The 18,638-nt window shown below is 45.9% G+C and overlaps 1 protein-coding gene across 8 annotated transcripts in view; it reads left to right on the top strand.

The window, feature by feature from the left end:
- The window catches only part of POLQ (DNA polymerase theta), a 321,333-nt gene that overhangs the window by 133,031 nt on the left and 169,664 nt on the right, over nt 1-18,638 (top strand). For all 8 annotated transcript variants that reach the window (XR_004539268.1, XR_004539267.1, XR_004539270.1 and 5 more), the window contains 2 exons: nt 608-818; nt 9,569-9,711. Coding sequence is in view for 4 of the 8 variants with exons in the window: in XM_033942580.1 (XP_033798471.1) it covers nt 608-818; nt 9,569-9,711 (354 nt within the window). In the remaining 4 variants the exon portion in view is untranslated. The remainder of the gene's footprint in view (nt 1-607; nt 819-9,568; nt 9,712-18,638) is intronic.

Raw genomic sequence — 18,638 nt, 5'->3', positions numbered from 1 at the left:
TTTATTGCTTGTTTTTACATGGAGAGGGTGATGGATGCCTGGAATACCCTCCTGAGGGAGGTGGTGGAGAGAAAAATGGTGACAGAATTTAAAAAAGCAGGATACAGGAATACAGAGGATCTCTAAATAGAATATGAATGGTATAAATTGAAGAACTAAAGCCAGTACTGGGCAGACTTGCAAGATCTGTTTCCCATATATGTCAATTTGGTTGAGGATGGGGATTGGGAGGGCCATGACAGGACCCCCAGCAATTTGGAACATGAGGATGGTGCTGGGCAAACTTTCACAGTCTGAATCTTGCAAATGATGAGATGGTTTGGATAGAGTGGAGTGAGCTTTGACAGCAACTCCAGTAGTCGGGTAGACTCCAGTAGTCGGGTAGACTTCTAAAGTCTATGGTCCAGAAATAACAAAGAAAAAAGACGCTTTAATTTAATCATGAAATTGTAATAAATGTAATTATAGGGCAGACAGGATAGACTGTTCAGGTCTTTATCTGCTGTCATTTACTATGTTACTATGTAAGCGAGTGTGTTTCAGAGTGTCATTTATGTCTATTCCCTTTCTTTTCACATATGATGATGGACACATTGTATCTTGACAGATAATAGTGAGTGGCATGGCCAACACCCCAGAAGATGTGCGGATTTATGCTTCCTGTACCCTTTTGGCTGCCAATCTGAAGGAGGGAGAGCAAGAAAAAGAGAGGAGGGACCAGGTCAATGTTCAAGGTGGAGCAATTGAAGCCTGTGTGGACTGGTTGCTAGAGAATGAATTCATCCAGATTGTGGAAATCGACAGAAATAGCATGAAAGGTAACTATAATAGTTATATTAGAAGTTGTAGTTATATAGTTATATTTAGAAGTTTGTTTTAACAACCAAATCCAGCATAGGAAAGTTCCTAGCAATGCTTTAGGCCAGCAGTCTCAAACTCGCAGCCCATGGGCTGCATGCTGGCCCCCAGGTACTATTTTGTGGCCTGCGGTTGCTCTAAGGAAGGTAACAACTCAGATTTGTTGTGGCACACTGGGTAGGAAGAGAGGCTCTGGCGTCGGCTGTCTTGCAACTTCCTGCCTTCTACTGCCGGGGCTCCTGCTTTCCTCTTCTCCTCCAACCAGTAGCCTCATGCCTCCCTCTTCACGTCAGCCAATTGGCGCCCTGCTTCCGGCGCATACCGAGGCAGGAAAGAGGGTCAGGGGCCGCCATTGGAGACTCCAGTGGAGTGGCATCTGTGCCAGTGTGTGATTTGTTTGTGTGCGGAAAAAGAGCACGAGAGCGGGTTTCATTCTGGGCAAGCATTAAGGGCAAACCCCCTCCGAAGAAGATGACGGGAACTCTGGAGATGGACCAGCAGTGACAGCTATGTGATTTTAACTTAGCCACACAGCTGCTGCTAGCTGTAGTTTACACGTGGTTTCATTAGGCAGCCTCGGAGCCTTTGCTAGGCTTGCCCACTTCAATGATGTGAGGCGGGCCGGCCTAGCAAAGGCCTCAGAGGATGCCTGATGAAACCCCTTGTAAACTACTTCTAGCGGCAGCTGTGTTGCTAAGTTAAAATTGCATAGTGAGCTGCTGCTAGGCTAGAGAAGAGAGGGGTATTGCTGGAGAGGGAAGGGAGAAGGGGTACTGCTAGGCATGGGAGAGGGAGAGCAAGCGGTGTGATCAAGGTCCCGGGAGCAGCAGATACATACTTCTGCTCTCCTCACTGCATCACGTGATCCTCCCAAACTCGAGTATTTTATTCCAAGCATAGGGGGTAGCTAGATGAAAGCAATGAAGTCTGGAATTGGCAGTGAAGGCAAAGGGTACAGCTAAGAGCAGTTTATCTGAGGAACGGAATTCTCTGAGAGGTGTATAAGGAGAGAGAAAAGAGGAGAAATATTGAGGTGCAGCAGAATGAACACACTTGTAGGTCAGCAATAGGAGCTTGAACTGTATGCAATGGCAGATAGGGAGCTAGTGAAGTGATTTAAGGAGAGGCGTGACATGAGCTTAGCAAGGTTGGTAGAAGATGAGTCGTGCAGCAGAGTTTTGCACAGATTGCAGGGGTAGAGGCTAGTTAGAAGTAGATTACAGTAAATCTAAGCGTGAGGTTACGAGAGTGTGGACAAGGGTCTGAGAAGTGTGCTCAGAGGAAAGGGTGAATTTTGGTGATGTAGAGATAGAAGTGACAGGCCTTAGCAGTTTGGATGTTCATAGAAAATGACTCCAAGATTACGAGCAGAGGAGACCAGAACGATGACAGTATTATTTACAGAGATAAAGAATGGAGGAAGAGGTAGGTGGCTTCTTGTGTTTCCACATTATTTGTTTCACTTAGTGGTTTAAAAGCGTTGTTGTTTAGTGTTTATATTAAGTCAGAAATAATAGCTAAACCGCTAAAAACCCTTAAGGACTTAGAAGCCAATAAAGTCCAAACTAAATCTCAAAAAAGAAAAAGAGTTGGCTCACAGTCAAAATTTTCCCAAAAGAAAAAGATTGAAAGGAAAAGTTTCAATAATAATGAAACTCAGCTTTGGTTGGTTTGTTAAACAAACCTCTAATTTAAACACCGTTACTCCAGTGGACATCAGTATGAGCCATTTAAAAGGCGCCCAGTATGTGTTAAAGGCTCAGGCAGTGACTTTTCGATGACTTGCACCACCTAGACAAGGTCTAGAATAGATAAAGGCTGCCTCATACATCATGTTGTCCTTAGTGTAAAAAAGAAGACCTCAAATCTGTGAAAATAAGTAAATAAGCAAATCCCCTTTCAACCATTCACTCCTGGGATGCAGCAAATAATCTCCCAAGACTTGTAAGATAAAGTGTCAATGGCAAAAAGTGCCTGTGCTAAAGTAAAATGTCAATGGCATAAAAAGTGCCTGTGCTGCAGTTAAAAAGCAGTATATCAAACAGTGAATACACAGTAGTGATTACAAAAAAATAAAAATAAATATAAAAATGCCCAAAAGAAAAATATATACCTATGAGTATAAAATGAATTCAAATATTCAAAGTAGAGAGCTGCACGGGAACGGGGATGACGGGAATCCCGCGGGACCCGCGGAGATCCTGTGGGTTCCCCCTTTGGGTCACGGGCATCCCGTGGGGACGCCCCCTAGGGTCGCGGGGATCCCGTGGGGACGCCTCCGAGAGTCGCGGGGTTCCTGCGGGGTTGGATCACAGTGCATTCGAGCCGCGAGGGTAGTCTCCTCCTCCTTACCTGCACTGTCGCAGCACACAGCCGAACGGAAGTCTTCCCGATGTCAGTGCTGACGTCGGAGGGAGGGCTTAAGCAAAGCCCTCCCTTCCTCCGATGTCAGCGCTGACATCAGGAAGACTTCCGGTCGGCTGTGTGCGGCAGGGCAGGTAGGAAGAAGGCAATGGCGAACGAAAGAGGGGGGAGGGGGCGGTCCGCCCCGAAGAATGTGCACAGCCGGTCAGGTCCCCCGATCGACCGACAACAGGCCCGGCCGACAAACCTCCCTGCCCTGTAGCTGCGAATCTAAATTACCTCTTACAGCAGCTTCAATACTCCAGCTGCTGTAAGAAGGTAATTTAGATTCGCGGCTACAGGACAGGGAGATTTGTCCAACCGGGCCTGTTCTGTTGTTGGTCGGGTGCGGAAACGCCACAAAGGTAAGGGGCAGGGAGGGAGGAAAGGTGGAGTGGAGAAGAAAAGACGCTTAAGGGGGGAGAAGGCCGCTGAAAGCACTGGGGAAGACAAAGGGGTGGAGAAGGACGCTGAAAGGACATGGGGTAAACGGGAGGAGGGGGGGGAAGGATGCTGAAAGCACATGTGGAAGACAGAGGGAGGTGAAGGACCCTGAAAGCACTGGGGAAGACAAAGGGGTGGAGAATGCTACTGAAAGGACATGGGAAAAACAGGGGTGGAGAAGGCCGCTGAAAGGACATGAGGAAAACAGGGGGGGAGAAGGCCGCTGAAAGGACATGGGGAAGACAGAGGGGGGAGAAGGCCGCTGAAAGGACATGGGGAAGACAGAGGGGGGAGAAGGACGCTGAAAGGACATGGGGAAGGCAGAGGGGGGAGAAGGATGCTGCCTGACAGGACATGGGGAAGATGGTAGGGGAGAAGAACACTGGAAGGAAATGGGGAAGAGGGAATGGGGAGAAGACCCTGGCAGGAAAGAAGACAGAGGTGCCAGACTATGGGGGGAGCGGAGGGAAAAAGATGGGTGCCAGACCAATTTGGGAGGGGGGAGAAAGGGAGAGGCACAGTAACAGAGCAAATGGAAGACACAGAGAGAAGAGAGGCAGTGAATGGAAGAATTGAATGAGAATATGAAGAAAGCAGAAACCAGGCAACAAAGGTAGGAAAAAAATTTTTTTTTTTTTTTTGCTTAAGGATAAAGTAGTATATTAGTTGTGTTGATAAAAATTTATAAACATTAGAGGCTCTGGTAGAAACCCGTTTACAAAGTATGTATTCTTCCCAATTAATATTTCCAAATTAATAAAGTCTTTTTGCTTATTTTTAAATGGGTTTCTACCAGAGCCTTTAATTCAGTAGCATAATTAAATGAAATAACTATTTCTGTAGTTTATAGGGACGGGTGGGGATGTAAGGGATTCCTCGCGGGGACGTAGGGGATTCCTCGCGGGGACGGGTGGGGACGGGTGGGAGTCCTCACGGGGACGGGTGGGGACGGGTGGGACTTGGGTGGGGACGGGTGGGATTTCTGTCCCCGCGCAACTCTCTAATTCAAAGTCAATGCCTTAAAGGACTAGGAAATAATAGCACCAATGCATAGAATGGTGCCCACAGTTCATTAAATAAAGGTTGATGAAAAGACTTGAAGAAAATCAGTTCAATCATAAGAGGACAGCTTCATTTGATCTGTCGCCTTTTCATTTTCATTGATCCCCGCTCCTGATGAAGGTGACGAAACAGAGCTCTGTTGAGTGGAGATTTCTACCAGCAACAGCAATATTTGCTATTTATTGTTAAGCTAAGTATTCATTCTTTTGAAACTTGGGGCTAGTGTGCAATAAGGTTGACATGGGTGTTATGTAAAACCCTCTGAATTACTACAGGACATACGCATTACTAGAATTTGAACTTGAACAGGTATTCTCTTATGATTGAACTGATTTTCTTCAAGTCTTTTCATCAACCTTTATTTAATGAACTGTGGGCACCATTCTATGCATTGGTGCTATTATTTCCTAGTCCTTTAAGGCATTGACTTTGAATACTTGGATTCATTTTATATTCATAGGTATATATTTTTCTTTTGGGCATTTTTATATTTATTTTTATTTTTTTGTAATCACTACTGTGTATTCACTGTTTGATATACTGCTTTTTAACTGCAGCACAGGCACTTTTTATGCCATTGACACTTTATTTTAGCACAGGCACTTTTTGCCATTGACACTTTATCTTACAAGTCTTGGGAGATTATTTGATGCATCCCAGGAGTGAATGGTTGAAAGGGGATTTGCTTATTTACTTATTTTCACAGATTTGAGGTCTTCTTTTTTACACTAAGGACAACATGATGTATGAGGCAGCCTTTATCTAGACCTTGTCTAGGTGATGCAAGTCATCGAAAAGTCACTGCCTGAGCCTTTAACACATACTGGGCGCCTTTTAAATGGCTCATACTGATGTCCACTGGAGTAACGGTGTTTAAATTAGAGGTTTGTTTAACAAACCAACCAAAGCTGAGTTTCATTATTATTGAAACTTTTCCTTTCAATCTTTTTCTTTTGGGAAAATTTTGACTGTGAGCCAACTATATTAAGTCAGAACAGACATATGTACAGTGTAGCGGCTAATACCATTTGCTGGCTGATGAATGAGAAGAGCGAATTGGAAGAATTGCACAAACTATAAAACTGTTGAAATGGATATGTAAGAAGTTGTATTTGAGATAAGTTGAAAATTTCCTTTATTTTGATTGCCGTTTCTCATAGTGGAGATGCTACTGAATACACTGTATGCTGTAAAAGAACTGAAAAGCATGATTTGAAAAGGCACAAACTGTGATAGCGTATGCAGTCAAAGAAAATTATTTGGTATGCAGTTTGAAAGCTTATACACTGTTTAGTCTTTCTATATAGCATTTTTAAATAAGAGATATATATCAAAGAAAAAATATAAAAGAATTTAAAATTAAAATAAAATTAGAAAAAATAATATATTTTAGATAAATAGGAAGGTTGGTGGGGTTTTTTGCCAATGATTAAATCAGGAGCATTGTGAGATATCACATACTGACACCAGATGGTGCTTTTGCTCCATTTCTGAGGCTTTTTCTCCACCAATTGTAGAATAATATAAAACTAAAATAGCTAAAATATTAAAATAATTTTTTTTAAAACAAGAAAAAACCCCACCTAACAGTTTACGTGTTTTGGTAACACTGCTAATACCCAGTGGATATACTGGATGTGGCCTCTTCCAGGCCAGATCTAAGGGCTTTTACTTAACCCTCATCCTTCTTGACTTGTCTGCTGCCTTTGATACTGTTAATCACTGTTAACTCCTTGATACACTGTCCTTGCTTGGATTCCGTGAACCTGTCCGCTCCTGGTTTGACTCCTACCTCGCCCATTGCACCTTTAGTATATGTGTTGGTGGGTCCTCTTCTACTGCTATCCTGCTAGCATTTGGTGTTAGGACCACCTCTTTTCTCTCTCTTCAGCTCTTTCCTTGGTACTCTAATCTGCCATGACTTCCAGTATCACCTATATACTGATGACTCCCAGATCTACCTCTCTACACCCGAAATGTCACCTAAAGTCCAAGAAAAAGTCTCAGCCTGTTTGGCTGACATTGCTGTCTGGATATCTCACTGCTAGATGAAATTAAACATGTCCAAGACTGAGCTACTCCTCTTTCCTCCTAAACCCTCTGCTCCTCTCCTTCTGTTCTCCATCTCTGTATAAATAATACTATTATCATTCCAGTCTCCTCTGCTCACAACCTTGGAGTCATCTTTGTCTCTGACCTCTCATTTTCTACACACATCCAACAGGCTTCTAAAGCCTGTCACTTCTCTCTCTACAACATCCCCAAAATTTATCCCTTTCTCTCTGAGTACACTATCCTTGTCCACACTCTCGTTGCTTCACACTTAGACTACTGCAGTTTACTTCCAACAGGTCTCCTGCTGAACCGCCTCTCCCCCCTGCAATTGGTGCAAAACTCAGCTGCACAACTTGCTCCTCCAGGGAAGATGGTCTTCATTGGAAAGCAAGTGGTTCATAAATCATCTGGAACTGAGAGCCGTTTAGTTGGCCATGCTGGAGTTGTAATCTTTCCTGACAGGGAAGGCTGTCAAGGTGTTTTCAGACAACACCATTGCAGTGGCTTATGTGAGCAGACAGGGAGGCACCAGAATCGCTTCCCTTCGCTTGGAGACACAGTTGTTGTTCTGGTGAGTGGAATGTCACTTGCAGACTCTCTCAGATGGATCCTGGAAAGCAGTTGCTGTCCCAGAAGACATTTTCCCTTATGGTTCAGACTTGGGGTAGACCGGACATGGATCTCATGGCTGCAGCCAAGAATGCAAAGACAGTCTGCTTCTTCTATCGAAGAGCTGAGTGGGGAAAATGCAGGGCAGCTCTGTTTTTCTGCTGTGGGCCGTGGTGGGTCGGATCATCTGTAGGACTGGTGATCCTGATGACCCTGAATTGGCCCCGCAGGCTTTGGTATTTAGATCTAGTGCGTGTACAGAAAGGCAGGTTCCTGGAACTGTTGGTTCATCTGGCGCTTCTCAGTCAAAGCCCTGTTCCATTGGAGAATCTGAAATCTTTGGTCTTACGGCATGGCTTTTGAGTGCATGGCCTTGATTTGGAAGGGTTATTCAGAGGTTAGCCTCTTAGAGCAAAGAAGCCTGTGACAGTTGCGGCTTATGCTAAGACCTGGAAGATCTTCCAGTTATGGTGATCTTTGCCTTCCTGCAAGCCGGCCTTGAAAAGGGTCTTGTGGTTTCATCTCTCAGAAGTGTAGATAGCTAGTATCTCATGCTTTAGGGCTTAGAGTGGCCTATGGTCTTTGGCTTCTCACCCAGATGTCACTTGGTTTTTGAGGGGGGCTGCTCAGACTGAGATTCCCGTTGCTCAGACCATTCTCGTCTTGGGACCTCAGTGTGGTCTTCAAATTCCTGACTTGTGCTCCATACAAGCCTCTTTTGGAAGCTACCCTTCTAGACTTTATGGTTAAGACAGTGGTTTCGGTTGCCATAGTCTCAATGAGAAGGATTTCAGAATTGCAGGCCCTCTCATGTCAGGAGCCTTTTCTCCGTTTCATGGAGTTGGATGTTTCTCTGTGCACAGTTCCTGCCTTCCATATCAATCAGGAACTTTGTATGCCCACCTTTTATCTTATGGGTTCCGCCAAACAGGGCAAATTTTGCGCAAGCTGGATATTTGCAGAGCACTGCTTATCTACCTGGAAAGGACTAATGACTCTAGGCTTTCTGATCATCTTTTTGTGCTGACCAGTCACATGAGACGTGGCAAACCAGCTTCCAAAGCTTCTATTATGATTTTTTTCTTCTTACATTGCCTGTCTCTCTTGCATCATATTCAACAAGAAGTGTAGCGACTTCTGGGTGGAGTCCCAGGCTGTCTTACTTGATGAAATCTGTAGTGCAGCTACTTGGGCCACTCTTCATGCCTTTACAGAGTTCCACAGAGTGGATGTGGTGGGTTGAGAGGATGCTGCTTTTAGGTCCTCTGTTCTGTGGGCAGGTTCATTTGTCCCTCCAAAGATCTCTGCCCCTGATTTTGGTACATTTGCTAAAGTACGAACTCTTGTGTATATGTAACAGAATGACAGATTAGGTTTTTACTCGATACACAGAAGTCCGTGCTGCCATCCCTGTGCAGACTTTTGATTCATGTGGTTTCTGCCTCGGACATTGCCAGTGTCCATCCTGAGACCTCTTCTTCTGTATTTAAGATTAAGCAGAGATGATGTTATATTCTCTTTCCCTTTAGAGGGTTTGCTAGCCCCCTACTAGGTGCATGTAGCAGGTTGGCTCTTAGCTACTGTGTGTGTGATTAACCCTCCATTACCCCAGGTACCACTGCCAACTCCAGACTCCATCCCTTCTTTCTTGCAGCACTGTATGCCTGGAACAGGCTGCCTGAATCAATACATCGTGCTCCATCTCTGGCAATGTTCAAATCCAAGCTAAAGGCCCACTTTTTTGAAACCGCTTTCAACTCTTAATTCCCACTCACTGCTGTCAGATGCCTATTACCCACTGTATCATTTCCTCTACCATAATCTTCCCAACCCTGTAATGTCCTGCCTAAATTAGATTGCAAGCTCTTCTGAGCAGGGATTGTCTATTGTATGTTAAAATGTACAGCGCTGCATACACCTTTTCAGTGCTATAGAAATAATAATAGTAGTAGTACCACAGTTAGATTGTGAGCCTGCCAGGACAGATAGGGAAAATACTTAAGAGTACCTGATTACTATTCAGTGTATTGTGAACTGCATTGAGTGAATCTCTTCTTGAAAAGATGATTAATAAATCCTAATAAATGTATACATACATGGTTTTGACGTCCTCTATTTTATTCTTTTCTCATTGCAGTTAAAGTGTATCATCCAACACAGCTGGGCTGTGCTACGCTTGCCTCCTCCCTTTCCCCATATGAGGCACTGGGCATCTTTGCTGATCTCCAGAGAGCAATGAAGGGCTTTGTCCTAGAGAATGACCTGCACATTCTTTATCTGGTATGTGTATCTTACTAGTCATCCTACAAGCAAGAACCTAGGTAGTGGTAAAAAAAATAAAATAAAATCAGCAGAACAGCTTTGATCAAAGAGGTATCTGTTCCAAATGATTATTCTTTGAATTGGATAGAAAAGGCAAATATTCTTAAATACAGCTCTCCTACCATATTTGCGAGGATTAGGTACATAGCCCCTTCGCAAATAACATAAATCCATGAATAACTTTCTCCTCCATATTTGCAGGTATTTGGGTTACAGCCCTCGTGAATACCATAAATTTGCGAATAAATATTCCCTACATATTCGCATGTACAGATTAAGATATAAGTTCTTTCGTTTATGTAACAGTATAGTAGAGTATAAACAAGTTATTGCATTGTACAATGCCCCAGACTGCAGCAAAATTCACAGTCACACTTCTCCAGCACTGGTCAGGGCCTTTTCTCTCGGCAACCATCAGGGGCGGAGTCAGCTCTGTTCCGGGCCCAACAGTGCTGCAGCAAAACAGTCTGCTCTGTCCTGGGTGAGACAAAACCACATGTGAGACTGCTTTAGTGAACTCTAACTTTTTACAAATTGGATAGAAAGAGTGAATAACTGAACCCATGAATATGGAGGGAGAAGTGTACCAAAAAATGCAATTGGAAGCCAAATGTGTCAGAAAGGTACAGAAATGTTTCCCATTGTGCTGGGGTACTGATAAGAACATAAACATTGCCATATTGGGACAGACCAAAGTTCTATCAAGTCCAGTATCCTGTTTCCAACAGTTGACAATCCAGATCACAATTACCTGGCAATATCTCAAAAGAGTAAAACAGATTTTATTCTGCTTATCCTAGACATAAGCAGTGGATTTTTCCAAGTCTGTCTTAGTAAGCTAACTTACCACATTCTCTAACAGTATTTCCATTCAATATTTTATAAATCTCTGTCTTATCCCAGGACAAGCAGGCAGGTATTCTCACTAGTGGGTGATGTCATCCGACAGAGCCCCGATACGGACATCTTGCAAGCATGTCTTGCTTGAAGAAACTCAGAAGTTTCGAGATGCCCGCACCGCGCATGCGCCAGTGCCTTCCCGCCCGATGTACCGGGCGTGTCTCCTCAGTTCTTTTCTTTCCGCGGAGCTGAGAAGTTTCACTTCAATCTGCGCTGACTGATTTTCAGTATATTTGCCTTCTTTACTACCGCGTTTTGTTGTTTATTTGATTTATTTCAAATTTTAAGTTGTTTAAAAAAAAAAAAAAAAAAAACTTTAAAATTATTTCTTCCGGCGGTTCGGCCGGGCCGGCCTCGTGGCTTAGGCCGAGCGCCTTCGACCTAGCGGCGACCATTTTCCGGCCTATGTCCCGGCCAATCACCGGTTTTAAAAAGTGCAGCAAGTGCCAGCGTGCGATTTCGTTGACGGACCCGCATCGACGCTGTCTTCAGTGTCTTGGTCCAGAACACGTTCCGAAATCGTGCCGGCCTTGTTCCACGCTCACTGCGCGATCGTTCAAACGGCGCTGCTTACTTTGGGAGTCGATGTTTAAGATGGTGTCTGCTAAAGAGCCGTCTGCTTCAACTTCCACTGCGGTTTCACCAGTTCGTTCGAAGCCTGCATCGACAACTCCTGCATCTAGCATCGTGAAGCCGGCATCGTTCACCCCGACTTCTGCTTCCGGTTCAGCATCGGTGCCTGTCCCCGTCTCCTCGGCTCAGGTACCGCCTTCCACTGTCCCTCCGGTGGTCATCAAAGTGCCTAAAGCTAGCAAGCAAAAGCACTTGGCCACTAAGGAGCGCGAAGACCGTGCTGGAGGACCCCCTTTCGGTGCGGATCCCTCCATATCGGCTTCGCTGCGATCCCTGCTGGAAGCTCAATTTGTTGAGCTTATGCAGTCTATGGGACCCCGGCTTATCGCCTCCATTCAGGGTGACCTCCCGGTCTCGGTCCCGGGGGGCGGCCCGCCCCCTCCCCCTCCTCCTCATCGTACGATCTCTCTGCTCGACGAGGAGGATCGGCGGAGGGCGGCGGATGTTTCCAGGCGGGCTTCGTTTAGTGACATGCCGCCTTTGGAGCCCATCACGCCCCCTCGACAGCAGAGTGCTGTGTCAGCCCCTGATAGTCGAAGTCCTGGGCATACTGCATCGCAGGAAGAGTTCTTCCGCACTCCATACCAGACTTGGGTGGCGCTGCGTGAGTCCGCATCCTTACCACCTCTGCGATCCACTGCATCAAGTCCCATCCATTCCTTGGAGGCTTCGGGGGATCGTGCGATGCACAGAAGATCTCGCTCCCCATCCCGTCACCGGGAGGGGCATCGATCTCGCCACTCATCTCGCCACTCCTCACGTCATTCGGAGGTGTCCCCGCAAAAGAAAATCCAGCGTATGGGATACTCCTCGTCAGATTTATCCCCGCCTGAGGGACCGGAGTATGAGGAACCATCTACCTCCTATTCTCCTTGCCGCTCTCAGCTCTCTCTGGATCCAGAGGCTTCCACTTCTTCTAGTCCGTCTCGCCGGCCGGCGCTCGCGGACCAACTGTCTTTTTCCTCCTTTCTTCGACAAATGGCGGATGATTTGGATGTGACTTTGGACACTGGTTCTCGATATTCTAAGGAGTATCTTGACACCATGCATTTGCCTCACCCTCCAGCGGAGACACTTCGCCTTCCTCTGCATAAATTGCTTGACCAGACTTTCATGCGTTGTTTTGAGACACCGTATTCTATCCCTGCAGTTCCCAGTAAATTGGATGCTCGATACCGCATCGTCCATCACAAAGGGTTTGAGGGGGCACAACTTTCTCATCAGTCTCTTCTGGTCGAGTCCTCCCTCAAACGATCTCATCCCTCCCAGGTTTACGCCTCAGTACCACCGGGCCATGAAGGGAGGACAATGGATAAATTTGGTAGACGTATCTACCAGAATTCGATGATGGCGACTCAAGTGCTTAATTACAATTTCTTCTTCTCTTCATATTTGGATTTTTTCTTGCTGGTGCTCCGCAAGTTCATCCCTTTTATCGATGCTCAAGCTCGATTCGAATTTGAGGAAGTGGTGGCGACCCTTTCTCAGTTACGACTGCAGCTCATGCAATCCTCCTACGATGCCTTCGAACTCTCGGCACGTGCTGCGGCCTGTTCGGTCGCCATGCGTCGCCTGGCATGGCTTCGTACCATTGATATGGATCCGAACCTCCAAGACAGGCTTGCTAATGTGCCTTGTGCGGGGGCGGATCTGTTCGATGAGTCTATCGAGACTGTTACTAAAAAGCTTTCGGACCATGAGAAGTCCTTCCAGTCTATCCTGCGGCCTAAGCCTAAGCCTCAGCAGTCTCGTCCCTCTAGGCCGCCTCTGATTTACCAGCGGCGTTATCAGCCGAGACAGACTCCTCCTGCGAGACAGCCTGCAAAGAGACAGCCTCCTCAGAAGCCTCAACAGAAGCCTCAGATGCCGGCTGCACCCAAGGCTACTCAGCCTTTTTGACTCTCTTCCAGGGAGCATAACCGACTTCGTTCTGTCTCCTCCCGTTTTTCCCATCGGGGGTCGTCTCCATCATTTTTGTCATCGATGGAAGACAATCACCACGGACCTCTGGGTCCTTACCATCGTAAGAGAGGGATACTCTCTTCATTTCCAACGGGTCCCCCCGGACCACCCGCCAAGAGAGTATCCTTCCAACTCGACGCAGACCACTCTTCTTCTCCAGGAGGCTCAGGCTCTTCTTCGGCTTCGGGCCGTCGAGCCGGTGCCATTAGATCAGCAAAACCGGGGGTTCTACTCCCGGTACTTCTTGGTTCCGAAGAAGACGGGCGATCTGCGTCCCATTTTGGACCTTCGAGTCCTCAACAAGTTTTTGGTCAAGGAGCGGTTCCGCATGCTGACCCTTGCTTCTCTCTATCCCCTCCTCGAGCAGAACGATTGGTTATGCTCTCTGGACCTCAAGGAGGCCTACACTCACATCCCGATTCATCCGGCCTCCCGCAAGTTTCTCAGATTTCGGGTGGGACATCTACATCTGCAGTATCGAGTGCTTCCATTCGGCCTTTCCTCGTCTCCCAGAGTCTTCACGAAGTGTCTGGTGGTGGTGGCCGCTGCACTCCGGAACATGGGTCTTCAGGTGTTTCCATACCTCGACGACTGGCTCATCAAGGCACCGTCAGCTCCAGGGGTCATTTCGGCGACCTTGACTACAATTTGTTTCCTGCAGAGTTTGGGCTTCGAGATCAACTTCCCCAAGTCTCATCTTCAGCCCACCCAGTCTCTCCCCTTTATCGGGGCAGTTCTGGATACCATTCAACTGCGAGCATTCCTTCCTCCTCAACGCATGGATGCTCTCCTTCTGCTCTGCCAGTCGGTGTCTTCTCGCCCGTCCATCTCGGCGAGACACATGATGGTCCTCTTGGGCCACATGGCATCTACAGTTCATGTGACGCCTTTTGCCAGACTACATCTCAGAATTCCTCAATGGACCCTGGCATCTCAGTGGACTCAGGTGTCCGACCCGTTATCCCGTCACATTGTCGTCACTCCTGCTCTACGGCAGTCTCTTCTCTGGTGGATGACCTCTTCGAATCTATCCAGAGGTTTGCTGTTTCACTCTCCTCCCCACCAGAAAGTTCTCACAACCGATTCATCGAACTATGCATGGGGGGCACATCTGGATGGTCTTCGCACTCAGGGGTTCTGGACCAGTGCGGAGCGACTCCATCAAATCAATCTTCTGGAGCTCAGAGCCATCTTCAATGCTCTCCAAGCTTTTCAGCATCTGCTTCACGACATGGTGGTCCTTATTCGCACAGACAATCAGGTCGCCATGTATTATGTCAACAAACAAGGGGGCACGGGCTCGGCCCCTCTTTGTCAGGAAGCTCTTCGAGTATGGGATTGGGCGGTTCGTCACAACACCTTCCTCAGAGCTGTCTACATTCAGGGGAAAGACAATGTCTTAGCAGACAAATTGAGTCGTCTTCTCCAGCCTCACGAATGGACGCTCCATTCCAAACCCCTTCATCAGATCTTTGCTCAGTGGGGAACACCTCAGATAGACCTCTTTGCAGCCCCCCACAACTTCAAACTGCCTCAGTTTTGCTCCAGGATCTACACTCCTCTCCGCCTCGAGGCAGACGCCTTTCTACTGGAATGGGGGAATCGCTTCCTATATGCGTTTCCTCCCTTTCCTCTCATTCAGAAGACTCTGGTCAAGTTGAGATCAGACCATGCCACCATGATTCTGATTGCTCCTCGGTGGCCCAGACAACCTTGGTACTCCCTTCTACTTCAACTGTGCAGCAGGGAGCCAGTACTTCTTCCAGTGTTTCCTTCACTACTTACTCAACATCAAGGTTCGCTACTTCATCCCAACCTGCAGTCTCTCCACCTGACAGCTTGGTTCCTTTCAACATAACTCCTCACCAGTTCTCTCAAGCAGTGAGGGAGGTCTTGGAGGCTTCCAGGAAGCCTGCTACTCGACAATGCTATTCCCAAAAATGGACTAGATTCTCTTCCTGGTGTATTTCCAATGCCACGGAACCTCAGCGAGTTTCCCTATCTTCTGTATTGGACTATCTTCTACACCTGTCTCAGTCTGGTCTCAAGTCTACCTCTATACGAGTCCACCTGAGTGCTATTGCGGCTTTCCATCAGCCTCTACAGGGGAAACCTTTGTCTGCTCATCCTGTGGTTTCCAGATTTATGAAAGGACTTTTCCATGTCAACCCTCCTCTCAAACCTCCTCCTGTGGTTTGGGATCTCAATGTTGTCCTGTCTCATCTTATGAAGCCTCCGTTTGAACCTCTCAACAAGGCTCCACTTAAGTATCTCACCTGGAAGGTGGTTTTCCTGGTGGCCCTCACGTCTGCTCGCCGGGTCAGCGAGCTTCAGGCCCTAGTGGCGGATCCACCGTTCACTGTATTCCATCATGACAAGGTGGTCCTTCGTACTCATCCAAAATTCTTGCCTAAAGTGGTCTCTGAATTTCACATCAACCAATCCATCGTGCTTCCAGTGTTCTTTCCAAAGCCTCATTCTCATCCTGGGGAATCTGCTTTGCACACTCTGGACTGTAAACGTGCTCTAGCTTTCTACTTGGATCGCACAAAGCCACACAGAACTGCTCCTCAACTTTTCGTCTCCTTTGATCCAAACAAGTTGGGACGACCTGTATCGAAGCGCACCATCTCAAACTGGATGGTGGCTTGTATCTCTTCCTGCTATGCCCAGGCTGGATTATCCCTTCCCTGTAAGGTCACAGCCCATAAGGTCAGAGCAATGGCAGCCTCGGTAGCCTTCCTCAGATCGACACCGATTGAGGAGATTTGTAAGGCTGCCATTTGGTCCTCGGTTCATACATTTACCTCTCATTATTGTCTGGATACTTTCTCCAGACGGGATGGACTGTTTGGCCAAACAGTGTTACAAAATTTGTTCTCTTAAGTTGCCAACTCTCCCACCATCCCATTGGGGTTAGCTTGGAGGTCACCCACTAGTGAGAATACCTGCCTGCTTGTCCTGGGATAAAGCAATGTTACTTACCGTAACAGTTGTTATCCAGGGACAGCAGGCAGCTATTCTCACGTCCCACCCACCTCCCCTGGGTTGGCTTCTCAGGCTAGCTACCTGAACTGAGGAGACACGCCCGGTACATCAGGCGGGAAGGCACTGGCGCATGCGCGGTGCGGGCATCTCGAAACTTCTGAGTTTCTTCAAGCAAGACATGCTTGCAAGATGTCCGTATCGGGGCTCTGTCGGATGACATCACCCACTAGTGAGAATAGCTGCCTGCTGTCCCTGGATAACAACTGTTACGGTAAGTAACATTGCTATATCTCCCTTCAGCCGACTCTTCTCCTATCTAAAAAGCCCTAGTTTCTTTAGCTTTTCCTCATAGAAGTTGTCCCATCCCCTTTATCATTTTCATCACCCTTCTGTGTACCTTTTCTAATTCCACTATATCCTTTTTTTTTTTTTTTTTTTGAGATGTGGTGACCAGAATGGCATACAATATTTGAGGAGCAGTTGTACCATTGAGTGATACAAAGTCATTACAATATTCTCCGTTTTTGTTCTCCTTTCCTTTACTAATAATTACTAACATTCTGTTTGCTTTCTTACCTGTTGCTGCACACTGAGCAGAGGGTGTCAATGAATATCATTGATGATGACGCCTAGTCCTTTTTCTGGTGGTGATTCCTAATATGAAACCTTGTATCATAGAGCTATAGATTGGGTTGCTTCTGCCTCTATAATGTTACCAAAGTCTGACCTCTCCTTTCCGAGCACACTACGAAAACCTTTATCCACACTCTCATCATCTCTCACTTAGATTACTGCAATTTGTTTTTCTTAGGTCTTCCACTCAACCATTTCTCTTCCCTTCAATTTGTGCAAAATTCTATTGCATAACTTATATTCTGCGAGAGCTGCCATATTCACATTACCTCTCTCCTCAAGTCACTTCATTGGCTCTGCATCCATTTCCAAATACAATGCAAGCTCCTCTTACTGACCTACAAATGCACTCACTCTACAGCCCCTTTATATCTCTCCTCACTTTTCACCCCATGCTCCCCCTTCCTATGAACTCGTTCATCAGGCAAGTCCCTCCTATCCATACCCTTCTCCTCCACTACCCGTCCCTTCTATCATGCTGTGCTGTGCGTGGAACAGACTGTTTCTAGCAGTATTCAAATCAAAGCTAAAGCCCACATTTTTGAGGCTCATTTCAACCCCTAACTCCCAGTCACTTTAAAATTACCTATCTCCATCCTATCATTCTCTCTGCAAGAAACTGCCCAACCCCTATATGACCTGTCTTTCTGTCCAAATTAGATTGTAAGCACTTAAGAGAAGGGACTGTCTATATTACATGTCAAATGTGCAGTGCTGTGTGCACCTTTCAGTGCTTTAGAAATGATAAATAATAGTAGTAGTAACATAAAATTTGGACACCTTTTAAGAGAGCTTTACTTGCATTCGCTCACTTCATTCTTCTAAGTTTTGACTGTAGTAGGGAAGTTCTTTTTTACTAGATTATCTGCTATTTTTTATTTGATTGGTTATTCTATTCTTCTTCAGCGTCTATTAGTTCTTAACATCACTGGCATTGTCCATATATAGTTTGAAACCTATCTTTCTGACAGATCTTTTTGGGTTTGATGACTGAACTTTATTTCCACTTTTCACTCCTTCCCTTTCCGGTATACCTCAGAGTTCCATCTTAGGGCCTATTCTCTTTAGTATATATCTTGCTCCACTTGCACTTCTCATTCAGTCTATGCTAACAATATCCAACTTCTCTCTGTCATTCAAATTCTCCTACTTTTGCTTCTGATCTCTCTACTAAATTGGATACTTCACTGTTTTCCAGCAGTAATTCTCCTACTCTTCCCAGTTTTCCTACCATCTTATGGAAATTGAGAAGCTTGACAGAATCTTGCAAAGGAATGTCATCATTGACAATACTGTTAGTTACAATGCCCATCCTTGTGAAGAAATTCTTTTTCACCTTATGGTAGCTATGTTCCATCTGGCCATTTCCAGATCATAGAGCTTTAAGGCAATCCATTCTCTAGTTTTCTCTAATTTGAATTATTGTAACGCCTTACTATCAGACTTAACATCTTCTCGGTTACCTTGATTGCAATTAGTCCAGAGTATCGCTGTAAAACTCATTTTGGGTATTAAAAATTTGGTAGTTACACCTTCACTTTAAAGTGAACAATGGCTACTCGTTTCATATAACATTCCTTTTAAGATTCTCACATTGGCTCACCAAGATCTCCATACATGTATTTCACCTTTCCTTAGATGTGCTCTCATTTCCTACACTTCTGCCCACACCTTACATTCAGCCCAATAAATTTCCATAATCATTCTATCCTATCAGATAGTCAAATAAGAATCAAGTTGTAGCTCCCATTTCAAGATTTTCACTTTAG

The sequence above is a fragment of the Geotrypetes seraphini genome, chromosome 4 (genome assembly GCF_902459505.1).
Source record: "Geotrypetes seraphini chromosome 4, aGeoSer1.1, whole genome shotgun sequence".
Taxonomy (NCBI): Eukaryota; Metazoa; Chordata; class Amphibia; order Gymnophiona; family Dermophiidae; genus Geotrypetes; species Geotrypetes seraphini.
This window is presented reverse-complemented; position numbering and strand designations above follow the sequence as displayed.